This window comes from Anarhichas minor, unplaced genomic scaffold (genome assembly GCF_050575085.1).
Source record: "Anarhichas minor isolate MPS153535 unplaced genomic scaffold, ASM5057508v1 ptg000027l, whole genome shotgun sequence".
Classification (NCBI taxonomy): domain Eukaryota; kingdom Metazoa; phylum Chordata; class Actinopteri; order Perciformes; family Anarhichadidae; genus Anarhichas; species Anarhichas minor.
The window spans coordinates 6,688,606-6,702,046 of NW_027466473.1; the positions used below are offsets into that span (position 1 = coordinate 6,688,606).

The 13,441-nt window shown below is 43.4% G+C and overlaps 2 protein-coding genes across 2 annotated transcripts; both read left to right on the forward strand.

The window, feature by feature from the left end:
* Nucleotides 1-1,178: 1,178 nt before the first annotated feature.
* Nucleotides 1,179-8,301, forward strand: dhx33 (DEAH (Asp-Glu-Ala-His) box polypeptide 33). Its single transcript, XM_076102291.1, has 12 exons — nt 1,179-1,538; nt 1,944-2,104; nt 2,249-2,476; nt 2,663-2,833; nt 3,200-3,385; nt 3,625-3,736; nt 4,893-5,052; nt 5,161-5,249; nt 5,330-5,457; nt 5,604-5,807; nt 5,894-5,980; nt 6,562-8,301. Exons 1-12 carry the CDS (start codon nt 1,328-1,330, stop codon nt 6,868-6,870), a joined length of 2,046 nt encoding a protein of 681 aa, XP_075958406.1. The 5' UTR covers nt 1,179-1,327; the 3' UTR covers nt 6,871-8,301.
* An 870-nt stretch (nt 8,302-9,171) lies between these two features.
* On the forward strand, nt 9,172-11,835 carry c1qbp (complement component 1, q subcomponent binding protein). Its single transcript, XM_076102399.1, has 6 exons — nt 9,172-9,566; nt 10,191-10,341; nt 10,435-10,525; nt 10,610-10,705; nt 10,844-10,969; nt 11,097-11,835. Exons 1-6 carry the CDS (start codon nt 9,314-9,316, stop codon nt 11,244-11,246), a joined length of 867 nt encoding a protein of 288 aa, XP_075958514.1. The 5' UTR covers nt 9,172-9,313; the 3' UTR covers nt 11,247-11,835.
* The last annotated feature ends 1,606 nt before the right edge of the window (nt 11,836-13,441 follow it).

Here is a 13,441-nt window from a genome sequence, read left to right on the forward strand (position 1 = left end):
CTAGCTAGCCAGTGGGACACGCTCACATGCAGCAACATGCATTACCCTTCAGGCAAGTGTACCTTCCGGACATCTTATCAGATGTCATCAAATTGTCCTCCTGCATTAAACCACTCAGTGTTTTGTAACCAACACTGCTGACACTGATTCTTTATCAACAATGACCCAGATGTATGCAGCTTCCTGCACCACATTACATCCCCTAGTTAGCTCACAGGAAGCTGTTGCAATGTGACAGTTTGTCATGGCTGCCATCGGCTTGTGTCAGTGCTGATAAGAAGTCGTATTTAATTTTGGCATTCACAGTGCATTTCTCCATCAAAAAAAGGAAAAGTTCCTTGCACCCATGGATGTATTAAGGGGAACTGCATGTTTTCAAAGAAGCCCCCCCTATTCATTCCTTTGAAAATGCCTTACTGGGTACATACTGGGCTTCCTCACACGTCTTCAGTCCTGAAGACGTGCTGAACTTTTTTTGACTGACCTCCTGATGGTTCTCCACACATGGATGCGATAAAATATATCATACGGTTTCTTTAGACTTTATGTTGAGTGAAAGGATAAAATTCTCTTAATAAAAAGAGGGGGATTGTGTAAGGGTGAGATGCTTTTTCGGGCCAGTACCTGTTGCCATCACTGAGCCAAAAAACCGCTATACAGCAGTACTTTGTTGCTGGGAGCTTACACGCACCTCCTCATGAACCTCACGCCAGTGACAATTGCATTTAGTACTGGCAGGTCTATGCGGTCTTCTGATGGACAATACTGACAATGCACCTTTTCAGTTTGTTTTCAGTGTTGTGATTTGATTTTATCGTGGCATAGAAATGAATCGTCACTCAGTTGATAATGACAAAAGCCAAATAATTGTAATTTTAACCGAATGTTTTTCATTTATTTGTGACACAGTAAATGCATTTTTCATTTATTTGTGACACAGTAAATGCATTTTTCATTATCTTATTTGTTTTTATTTTAGTTATTTAAAATCTTCCATACGCTTTTCCAGATCCTAATATTTAGAAAACATTACAATTAAAGGGTGTGATTTAAACAGTATGCACCTTGTCAAACCAATGAACCTGTGAATATACCTGCCAGTCCGTACTCGGGTAAAAATCTCACCCTTGCTATGACGTCAAACTTCTGCGCCGAAATCTTACCACGTGGGGACGTTTTTTTTTGCAGAGGTAGCAAAACATCCGCAGTGACGCTTTGCTGGTCTGTCAGTGAGCATGAGAAACACTTTAACGTTCATTTTTAACGTTACAAAAATCTCAAACAAGAACCGCAAAGGTTTCGCTACGAGAGTCACCTTTTCTAGACCATGCCCCACGACCCCGACCCTCCTCCGGCTAAAAAATTCAAGCCGGGGTCTGTTTTTTTCCGTCTCGATAGGAATAAACCTGGAATGCTGCTGCCTAGAAAGGGGAATGCCACCACTCCGATAGACGTGCAGAGGAAACAGCTTCCCATCTACCAGGCCAAACCTCAGCTGCTGAACCAGCTGAGACAGCTTCACAATGCTATTCTCATAGGTGAGGAGCTCGCTGCTACAGTTAGCTCATGCTGCTACAACGTTAGCCGCTGTTTGTGCGACTCGATTAAAGGGATGATCCGCTCTAAAATATAACTATATTGTCAGCTTGGTGATATTATGACGATGCAGCTCAGTTTTAATCAGTAAACTTTGACAAATCTTGTTCTCTGATTCACATCAGCTAGCCCTATTTCTATAAATGTTATAGCCCGAGTTATTATTTCAACTATCTAAGTGAGTTAGATAGTTGAAATAATAACATAGTATAGTTATTGTATACTATAGTACATAGTATCATATCTGGGTGAACATCATGCTCACAAAATGTTATTTCTACTCGACAGATTTAAAGTGAAGCACCTGATCTCTGTCTAACTTTGACCCCTTTTCTCTCACGCATCAGGGGAGACTGGCTCCGGGAAGACCACTCAGATCCCCCAGTATCTGTACGAGGCCGGCATCGGGCGACAGGGCATCGTTGCCATCACTCAGCCCCGCAGAGTCGCTGCGATCTCACTGGCAGCAAGGGTGGCAGAGGAGAAGAAGACTCCGCTCGGCAAGCTGGTATGTACAAATGACATGTCTCCCATGTTTACATCCCGTGTCACCTAAAGCTCCTTGTGTGAATTCTATCTGTGAGGTCAAAAACAGACTTTTCGTATCAGCACTCCCATTGGTTTACGGTAAACCAACCCACCTTCCTTCCAGGTTGGTTACACGGTGCGCTTCGAGGACGTCACCTCCTCCGAGACGAAGCTGAAGTTCATGACGGACGGCATGCTCCTGCGCGAGGCCATCGGCGACCCCTTGCTGCTGCGCTACACCGTGGTGGTCCTGGACGAGGCTCACGAGCGCACCGTGCACACGGATGTGCTGTTCGGCGTGGTTAAGACTGCTCAGCGCAGGCGCAGAGAGCTTAACAAGGTTCCCCTGAAGGTAGGGGTTCCAGTTGTCCCGGCTTCAATGAGATATTTTACACCGGGCTAATCCCTAACACTGCATGTGCCCACGAGATGATACAAGCTCTCTCTTTATTTATGTCTAGAAACTCATTTTCTGGTAAAGCATCTCTTTATATCTACCCAAACTACAGCTTCTCTGTTTTGTGTTTGACCCGCACAGGTCATAGTGATGTCAGCCACGATGGATGTGGATTTGTTCTCCGAGTACTTCAACAAGTCGCCTGTGCTGTACCTGGAGGGCCGGCAGCATCCCATTCAGATCTACTACACCAAGCACCCGCAGTCCGACTACCTGCAGGCTGCGCTCGTCTCCGTCTTCCAGATCCATCAGGTCAGGGCCGGACCGGGAGTCTAATGTCAGCCCAGGCCAATCTCTACACATAACTTTTAATATCAGTAATATTTCTTTTAGTTTTTACTACACACAAAAACTGCTTCAGAAAACACCAGAAAAAGTTAATAACAGCCACGAGTCTTCAGTTTACAGAGTTAATTGCAATTCCACAATTAAAGCCACAGGAATAAATATTAATATATGTATATAATTTAGGAGTGTTTGTTTTACACTCCGTGCTCTGACTGGCTCTGGTAGCCTATTATCTCCATGCATTCGCAGCTGATGCTTTCCTACAAAACTACAGAAATATTGCAACTTATTTATTTATTTTCTTAAACAAGCCTTTTTGTTTGCACGCAGGAGGCCCCTCCGTCCCATGACATCTTAGTCTTCATGACGGGTCAGGAGGAGATCGAGGCCCTGGCGAGGACATGCCGGGACATCGCCAAGCATCTGCCGGACGGCTGCGGTCCCATGCTAGTTATCCCTCTGTACGCATCGCTGCCCCCGGCACAGCAGCTCAGGGTCTTCCAGGCGGCTCCCAAGGTAACGGCAACAGTGAGCGTGCAGGAGAAATGGAGCAAAAGAGCAAAAGAGAGCACACATTGTGCTCAAGCAGAAGATTTGAGCCGATCTGCAATAATGTGTTTAAAGCACGTATGGCTTTGTTTTAGCTTTCCTTCTTATTTAAAGTGCCACATAACTGTACGATGTATACATTTTATATAAAGTCTACCATACATATATATCAAGGCACCGAGTGTTGTCCTTTCTACCATTTTCAGGGATGCAGGAAGGTCATCCTCTCCACCAACATCGCCGAGACGTCGGTCACAATCTCTGGGATCAAATTCGTCATCGACACGGGGATGGTGAAGGCCAAATGCTTCAACCCTGGTCAGATGATTCAGTCTTCACACACGCTCTCATATCAGCATTGAGTTCAGCACAGCATTCTATTGAATCCTCAAACATGTCATCATGGCTCGTGCCTTTGATGAGTCCCAGAAAAAGAGGCCACCTAGTTTTTATCACACGTAGGTCCACAGCAATCAGTGGAAAGTCACTAAGTATGTCTACTCAAGTACTGTATTTAAGTACAATTTTGAGGTACTTATTTTTGACTTTTTCCATTCACTCTTAATTTCTACTGTTAGTTGTAGTACTCAAGAACGATCTTGTCTCAGAAAAATAGGACTCTGGATGTTCTTTCTATTTTTTTCATTTTTATTAATTTGTTAACATCATTACTGTGATTGCTCATAGAAAACATATGAACGTTACCACACATACAATTAACCTCTGCAATGCCTTCTGATTATTTATCAAGACATTTCTCATGGTAAACACACACATACAGACAATTATACATCATCAATAAAAGAGGTGAATGAAGAGGAATCCTCAGTTTGCTTGATCCAGAAAGTGCCTTAGTCTTAGTCTTGACTCGGTCTCAAAACCTCAACGTCTTGGCCTTGTCTCGGTCTCGTTACTCACTGATCTCGGTCATGATTTGGTCCCGGATTAGGTGGTCTCGACTACAACACAGACCTCCACTACACGTCAGAGGGAAATATTGTCCACTACATTAATCAGATCGTCATACTGACTATTTACTCCCCCGATTAATATTTTACATAGAAAGCACACGATAAGCTTCTAAAATGACATTAATCACACCTTGTTTTTTTGAAACCATGTCTTGTTGAGGGGCCCTTGTCATGTTTCAGCTGTCTCTGAGTTAGACCGTTGGTTTCATTTAAATTTGTAATTCAAAAAATACATTTAAGAAAAAATACACACATTTTGCTTAATCCATAGGACTAATCTACCCAACTGTATATAAAGTATTTCAAACAGTAACATGCCCGTTGCACATGGTTGCGTCTGTATTAACAATCTAACATGTATATACAATCATATCTGTCACAGGGGCTAGTACTTGTTTTTTTGTTTGTTGATACTTTCAGTAAGAGTTCCATGAGAGTGTTGTGTTGTAGTTGTTCAGTTAATTGGCTCTGATGTGACTCTTCCTGTGCTGGGTGACTCTCAGACAGCGGGCTGGAGGTGCTGGCCGTGCAGCGGGTCTCTAAAGCCCAGGCGTGGCAGCGAACCGGCCGGGCCGGCAGGGAGGACTCCGGCTCCTGCTATCGCCTCTACACCGAGCAGGAGTTCGACAACCTCGCCCCCATGACTGTGCCCGAGATCCAGAGGTGCCGTAGGACATCTTTATCTTTTGTCTTCACACAGATAATAGCCTCCGCCACATGTTGATGCATTAAGGTCAGCGTGATTGAACGTCCGCTCTCCTGTACTTGCAGGTGTAACCTATCCGGTGTGATGCTGCAGCTCATGGCTCTGGGGATTCCAGATGTGATGAATTTCGACTTCATGTCCAAGCCCTCGCCAGGTAAGACGCCATCGCCGCGCATTCTGGTAGTCATCCAGCCGGGTCGGTGCGTCGTAGTGACCCCGCTGTGTTTATCCCAGAGGCCGTCCGCTCGGCCGTGGATCATTTAGAGCTGCTGGGGGCCTTGGACAGGAAGGAGGGGCAGGTTTTCCTCACCGCTCTTGGAAAGAAGATGGCAAGCTTCCCTCTGGAGCCCAGATATGCCAAGGTAAACACAACAACAAAAAAGCGTGCCACACTGCGCGTGTTGACTGAAAGTGACAGCCTGTGGCCTGCGGCGCCGCATGGGTCGCACGCTCGACTCAATTAGATTATGGTGTGACGTTTCCCTGTCTCGTTTGCTCCGTCTCACAGACCATCCTGCTGTCCCCCGACTACTCCTGCTCCGAGGAGATTCTGAGCATCGTGTCCCTGCTGTCGGTGGACACCGTGCTGTACAACCCTCCCGCCCGGCGGGAGGAGGTGCTCGCCGCACGCAAGAAGTTCTCCTCCAGCGAAGGAGACCACATGACACTGCTCAGCATTTACAGAGCGTTCAAGAAAGTCAGCGGCAACAAGGTGAGCAGAGCTGAACGAGGAGACGTGTGTGACGACATTATGCTGCTGGGCTACCTTTCTAATCTGGTATACGTCTGCCGTTACAGGAGTGGTGTCGGGAGAACTTTGTCAACAGCAGGAACATGAGTCTGGTGAAAGAGGTCCAGGCTCAACTCAAAGATATCTGCCTTAAGGTACACATCTGGAAATGATTGAGAATGCTGGGAAGTGTCACCTGAAATTCATATCACAATCCTAATCAGATTATCTCGGTAACAATTAATGAAACAGCGTCTCATTTGTTTACTAAAACTGGGGGATCTAAATATAATAGACTACGTTTTGCAACCATCAATTAAGTCATATCAGGCCTATTAATAGATGTGATTACACTTTTATGGCTGCTATTTTATTCCATCAGCGGGATGTTTTCGGGTATGGAGTGACATTATTTATGAATAATGATTGTGTAAAAAAAAACAGCAGTCCGTTTGTTCTTGTTGATAACTAGTGTTGTTGCCATACTGGAATTTGAACTTTGATACAATACCTTTTAAATCTATTGATATTTGATATAAGGATGGGTCATAATTTTAGATGAGTCATCAAATTATAAAAAATAGTTTCGGTGACTATCGTCTTGCCTTAAAAAGTATATATTACCGTGTTAACGTGACTACACCGCAGAGCAGTAAAATGGACTTCATTCCAACTAGACAGAAACAAAACAATACTCAGCAAAACCGTCTTCTTTTCCACTGACCCAACCATTTAGCTCAATATGAAGATGGAGTCGTGTGGGGCGGACACGGAGAGCGTTCGCCGCTGCCTCGCCCACGGGATGTTCGTCAACGCCGCCGAGCTGCAACCCGACGGCAGCTACTTGGCCCTGGACACCCACCAGCCCGTGGCCATCCACCCGTCCTCCGTCCTGTTCCAGGCCAAGCCGGCCTACGTGGTCTTCAATGAGCTGCTGCACACGTCCCGCTGCTACATGAGGGACCTGTGCTTGGTGGACGCCGACTGGCTGCTGGATGCAGCGCCGGAGTACTTTGGCCGCAAACTCCGCCCCACCAAGAGCTAACCAACGGAGAGACGGGACTGGAGCGAACCCCCTTCCCTTCCTCAAGTCACCCCAGTGGCGATGGAACTGAAAAAATGTATTCGCCTCACGAAGATGAATTTGGACGAGGGTGCTTATTGATTTAACACAAGTGCAAATCCGAACAGAACACTTTTCTGTGTAGTTAACTTCTCTGGATCTCACTACCTCCCAGCTCACGAGCATTTGGCACGTTGTCACTGCAGCAGAGATCTGCATATCGAGGCCTCACAACTTTGACTTCCTGTAAGACTGTAATTCAGATTTGATATGCTGTGTTTCTTCCGCTTGGCAGAATTTGATCTTGCCATTTGGCCACCTGGAAAAGTAAAAAGATGTCATGCATCGGTTCTTTCAACATTTGCATGCCTTTTAACCGCACAGATAACCTCACTTAAGCTTTGGCTTTGGCTGAGACGATTTATCTGTTCATTTTTTCAGAAAAAAAATGGAATCAGACTCGATAGAATGCCACTCTCCATATGTTTATCTCATAACATATTTACTTAATTGTAAAGCCACCTACCCGACACGATTCAGAAACCTGCAGTAGACTGGCTGGTGGTTCTTCTCAGTTTAATTTTGAGTCTTTGAAATGTTAACTTCTCAGAAGCTCAATAACGCAGTCTTGTCTTAAGCCATCCCACCATGTAGTTTTGGGTTTATACAAAGTGGTCTTAAAGGATTTTATATATGCAAAGACAGTAGATCTGTCTTCTTAATCTCTGAAAGAAAATATGAAAATTGCCAAAGTTGGAGTTAGAACATTTTTACATTTGTAAAATGTAAAAATGTTTTTTTTTACATGTCACTGTGACATGACTTAACTTTTATAATTTCTCTACATGCAGCACTCGTCTCGTCAGCTCGTGCATGCCTTTTTTTGTTGTTGTAATGATTGTACCACCGGTTCTCCAAATACATGCACATGAGAAGTAGCATGCCTCGTTCTCCAGGTTCTACTCTTTGCTGTTGTACGTCACTCAGCACCTACACAGGCGTACGCTGGCAACACATGTATGCAATGCATGGAGACTGTAGTCAACGATCTGATCCCTCAGGTCTTTCATACTTTGTAGAATGTAAATCACGCCATGTTTAGGAATAGGATGGATGCTCCTCTTGTCTTTTTCTTCTTTTTTTTTTTTTTACACTGGACTCAGGACTGTACAATATTTAACTGTAACCTGAATAAATTGCTATTTCTAACTGTTAAAAATACCAAATACATCTGGGATAGACGTTCATCAGACCATGTTACAAAGAGGTTGGATGTTCAGTTCTGTGTTGCTTACGGATCATACTGCCCTTTTATTTTTTTTTTCTCTTCTCAGTCACAAAGGAAAAGTAGACAATCTAAGATCTGCATGTTATAACGTTTGTAAGATTAAATGCTCGCGTTTGATAAGTTTATTATGAGTGTATTTATTATGAAGTCTTGCATAACCACCATTGTTGTAATTTCTACTAAAATCAAGTCACTGTCCAACAGAACAAGTCTACATGAGAGTAAAGATTCAGAGGCACGAGGGGGACACAATAATAGTCCCATCGTCCATAGCTGTGAGTGTCTGTTAAAGTTCCTCTAACTCCTACTTGTACTATATCAGACCTGAAAACATTCAAAATGAATGTTTTGGATGTTATAAAAACTCAGTAATTTTTATATATTTTCAAACTTACAAATGATGTAAAATGGAATGGAGTTATACCTTACTCATTACATTTTGCTACCATGATCTATTCATTTTACTGATTAGTTTTATTGGGACATAGGACAACTACTGAAGTTTTGCTATCCTGGGTTGTTGTAAAACAGCGCCATCTTCTGGCAGCATGGCGTCATGTCTAAATGATGCAACTGATAGACCGCATTTCCCTGAGAAGTACTTTTCTGAGAATGATGCAACCCTCTCCTCCAGGATGTCATGTCCGCTGTAGCCACAACACATATTTATTTATTTATATTTATCTGTCCTCTCGTCTCTGGTGGACAGCTGCAGAGACATGTGTTATGTCTTGCTAGCATTGGGGGACATAAAACATGTAACCTTCTTCTTTATGAAGCCAGAGGGGGCAGTGTAGGGTAGTTTGGGACACACCATTACATATATATAAAAAAACAATATATATATATATATAGTTTACTTTATTATATTAAATAAGGCCACTTATTCATATAGCCGTGGTCGTATTTGAGATTTTCTTTAGACAGAAAATAATTTTGTTTTATTTATTTAGCTTTCTACGTATTATTTCCGGTTCAGAGGTCATAGTTAATAAAGGTCAATGCGTCCTTCCACACGTGTGTCCTGTGAGCTTCCAGAAGCAGAAACGGGGAGCTAGCCGGCTTGTGTGTGCTGTCGAAACGTAACGTTATTTATTCCGTCGTTACACGCCGTAACATTTCTATAACGTTACAGTCATGCTAAAGTCCGTTGTCCGTGCGGTGGGAGCCGCTGTTCGCGTTTCTACAGCCACCGCGTCCACAGCCCGAGCTCTGCCACTCAGCTGCCCGACACTGTGCTCTCCAAGCTCGGCGACAACTCGGCCCTTCACCCGGTCTCTCTGGATGCTGAATAGCAAAGGAGCCTCGTCGGGCTACCGGCCCAAACTGTTCACTTCAAAAGCGTTGAATCCGTCGGTGTCGTGTGGATGTGGAGCACTGCACACAGAAGGTAACATTAGATGTAGTAGTCATTAGATAAGCTAGCTAATGTTAGCTTGCTTCGTATCAGGCAATATATTAACCTCTATGGCGTGAGAGAAACGCGTTATAGCTGAGTAGAGAAGACCTCAAGTCGCTCAATTACCTGGTTTCTCATTTCTAAAGACACTTAAACACAACACTAGTCAGCAGTCTCTCAGACCCACAGTGTAACCTCTCACTGTGAACAGTTAGCATTCACCTTGAAACATTGTTCAGCTATCCTCACCGCAATAGGTAAAAAGACAATGTAATTAGATTTAAAAGAGTAAGTGTTGTTCAAAGAAGTCCTGTCTTATTGTAGTATGTGTTAACATGTGAAATAGCCTGGTGAGTATCCAGGTTGAGGTTTGAAGGCATCTTTTAAATGCACTTATATTGATATTAGCAATTACACAGTCAAATTATTTAATAATTATTTAATATTCCATAGCATCAATTTGTGCATATTCTGTTGATAAATTAGGATTAAATATTTAAAAAACGATTTTAATTGTACAAAATGTCCTAAAGCACAGTAGCATTGTACTTAACGTTGCGGGTCGCTATCACCATTTTTGTCATTATATAACCTGTTAAACCTTTTTTTAAACAGGAGACAAAGCATTTGGCGCTTTCCTGTCTGACGAAATCAAAGAGGAGGCGAAGATCCAGAAAAGCAAAACCCTGCCGAAGATGTCTGGAGGATGGGAGCTGGAGATGAACGGCACGGAGGCCAAACTCACGAGGAATGTTGCTGGAGAAAAGTGAGGCTGGATCCGTCTCTGATTATCAAATCCTTGATGACACGTGGGCACGCTAACGAACTGTTGATCTGTCTTCCTTTCTTTATTTTACAGAATCACTGTCACATTTAATGTCAACAACAGTATTCCTCCAAACTTTGAGGAAGAGGCAGATCAAGGACAGCAGAAGCCAGCGGAAGAAGAGGTGAGTCATAACAAACCTATAGTTGTGTTTAACGAAACGCAAAATTATTGGCATTAAAATATGAACATTATAATTTCTTTACAGGCAGAAGTTGTGTCAACACCCAACTTTGTTGTCGAAGTAACAAAACAGGCTACAAAACATTCCCTCGTGTTTGACTGCCATTTCCCTGAAGACGAGGTAAGCGCACAGACTGCGTTCGTTCACACAGACGTCACCGTGTCGGAAGGTGTAATATTGACGGCAGCAGTGCGTCTGTGACCTTTCAGTCTTGACAGTTTGAGTTGAATAGAAAAAGCTGGATTTTGCGTTTTGCAGGTGAGTCACGGTGAAGGAGAGGAGGAGAGCGACATCTTTGCCATTCGCGAGGTCAGCTTCCAGCCCGAGGGAGACACCGACTGGAAGGAGACCAGCTACACGCTCAACACAGACTCTCTGGACTGGGTGAGATTTTAATGGCCGGAAACGGAGATAAATAATACACGTAACAACCGCTGATGAAGCTGACGATAGCTGTGTTTAGTAGGAGTCCCCGTTCACCGGCGATAACTTCATCGCTGTTGTTTTTCAGGCCCTGTACGACCATCTGATGGACTTCCTGGCCGACCGGGGGGTCGACAACACCTTCGCCGATGAGCTGATGGAGCTGAGCACTGCCGCCGAGCACCAAGAGTACATCAAGTTCCTGGAAGACCTCCAAGGCTTTGTCAAATGTAACTAATGTTAAATAGATGCTAAAATTCACTTTTCTTCAATGCACTTCCCGTCACAGTTGGAGGTATGCTAACCCAGTAATGTTGTGAGAGACTGACGATCACTTGCTTTAGTGTCTGGCATGTTGCCAGCAGTTGTCACACTTGGCTGCAAATGTGTTTCTCTTTATTAAAATGTGACTTTATTTTTCTGTAAGTTAAGTGAGAGTTTTAAATTTAATATACGAAGGTCGTAAACGATGCAGGTCATGAACCATCTTTGTTCCCGTCGTAACTGGAGCGGTTTGATACGCTCCAGTCAGTATTAGTGAATATCCTAAAGCCAATGAAGGGATATTTTGGTCAAGGTTTGAACTCTAAACAAAAACTCCATGAAAATGAAACGGTTTACAAAATCAGTCATCACTTCAACGTGTGAGACTGCTTCTGGTTTTACAGCCCCAGTCTTGGCTCTAGCTGGCTTTGTAAGGGAGTTCATTTGGACTAATGTTGCTTTGACTCTGTCGGACCATAAAATGTGAAGTCTAAATATGAATGGCATATATTAGGATGTCTTCGGAGAATGTAACAGTGTCCAATAAAACAGTTTGATAATAACGGGTGATTTTATTCTGTCAGACAATTAAAATGACATTTATACTACATAAACTACATTTATTAGGACACAGCAAAGTACTACAATGTATAAATCTCTACAAGTTAAGAGTAATTAACAGTTTTAACCCTTTTATATTGAGGCCAGAATTAAACCAAGTCTAAGCTTAAATATAGGATGGATATCTGCAGGTGTTAAACCACTGAAGACAGGCCCGAATCCTCTCTGAATGTTCAACTTGTAATATTTCTCTGCTAATCCCGGCTAAAAGTAAGAAAGGAAAGGATGAGTTGCACAGCACAGAATCGGTGCACAACTCCAGACTCGCATCAGATATGTAAAGTACCATTGTGTATGTGATTGATCACAAGCAGCACCGTGTCTTCTGAACTCTCTTCATGTTAAGATGTCGTGCTTCTGCTCTGGTGACAGCCGTGGGCTCACGTTGTCATTCCGTCCAATTCTAGTGAATCTCAGCATCACGTGGAGGAAATGTCTTCAAAGTTGATTCAAACATATTCTCTGAGTAGATTCTGGAGGTCAAAGGTCAAGGTCACCATGACCTTGCAAAATATGTTTTTTTTGGCCATAACTCAAGAATTCATATGCGAATTATGTAAACATTTAACACAAATGTCTAATAGGATAAAATGATGACATTTTACATCCAAAAGGTCAACTTCATGTGACAGAGTGTTCAGCTAAAACTCTTCTGGACATGAATTGAATCTGTGATCATATAGATCTTATGTGCTACCGAGTAGAAGATGTGTGTTAAGCATCCACGTTTACACATTGAAGACATTTTGTAACAGACTCTTGAAGATTCTCACTTGATTTAAATAAGTCAAGCCTCATATTAAGGTTAGATAAATTTAGGAATATATATATATATATATATATATACTCACCGGCCACTTTATTAGGCACACAAACCATGGTTGTTGGTGCCAGACGGGCTGGTCTGAGATTTCAAAAACTGCTGATCTTCTGGGATTTTCACGCACAACCATCTCTAGGGTTTACAGAGAATGGTCCGAAAAAGAGAAAATATCCAGTGAGCGGCAGTCGTGTGGACGAAAATGCCTTGTCGATGTCAGAGGTCAGAGGAGAATGGGCAGAGTGGTTGGAGATGATAGAAAGGCAACAGTAACTCAAATAACCACTCGTTACAACCAAGGTATGCAGAACACCATCTCTGAACGCACAACACGTGGAACCTTGAAGCAGACGGGCTACAGCAGCAGAAGACCACACCGGGGGCCACTCCTGTCAGCTAACAACAGGAAACTGAGGCTACAATTCACACAGGCTCACCAAAATAATAATAGAAGATTGGAAAAACGTTGCCTGGTCTGATGAGTCTCGATTTCAGCTGCGACATTCACATGGTAGGGTCAGAATTTGGCGTAAACAACATGAAAGCATGGATCCATCCTGCCTTTTATCACCGGTTCAGGCTGCTGGTGGTGTAATGGTGTGGGGGATATTTTGGGCCCCTTAGTACCAATTGAGCATCGTTTAAACGCCACGGCCCACCTGAGTATTGTTGCTGACCATGTCCATCCCTTTATGAGCACAGTGGACCCATCTCCTGATGGCTACTTC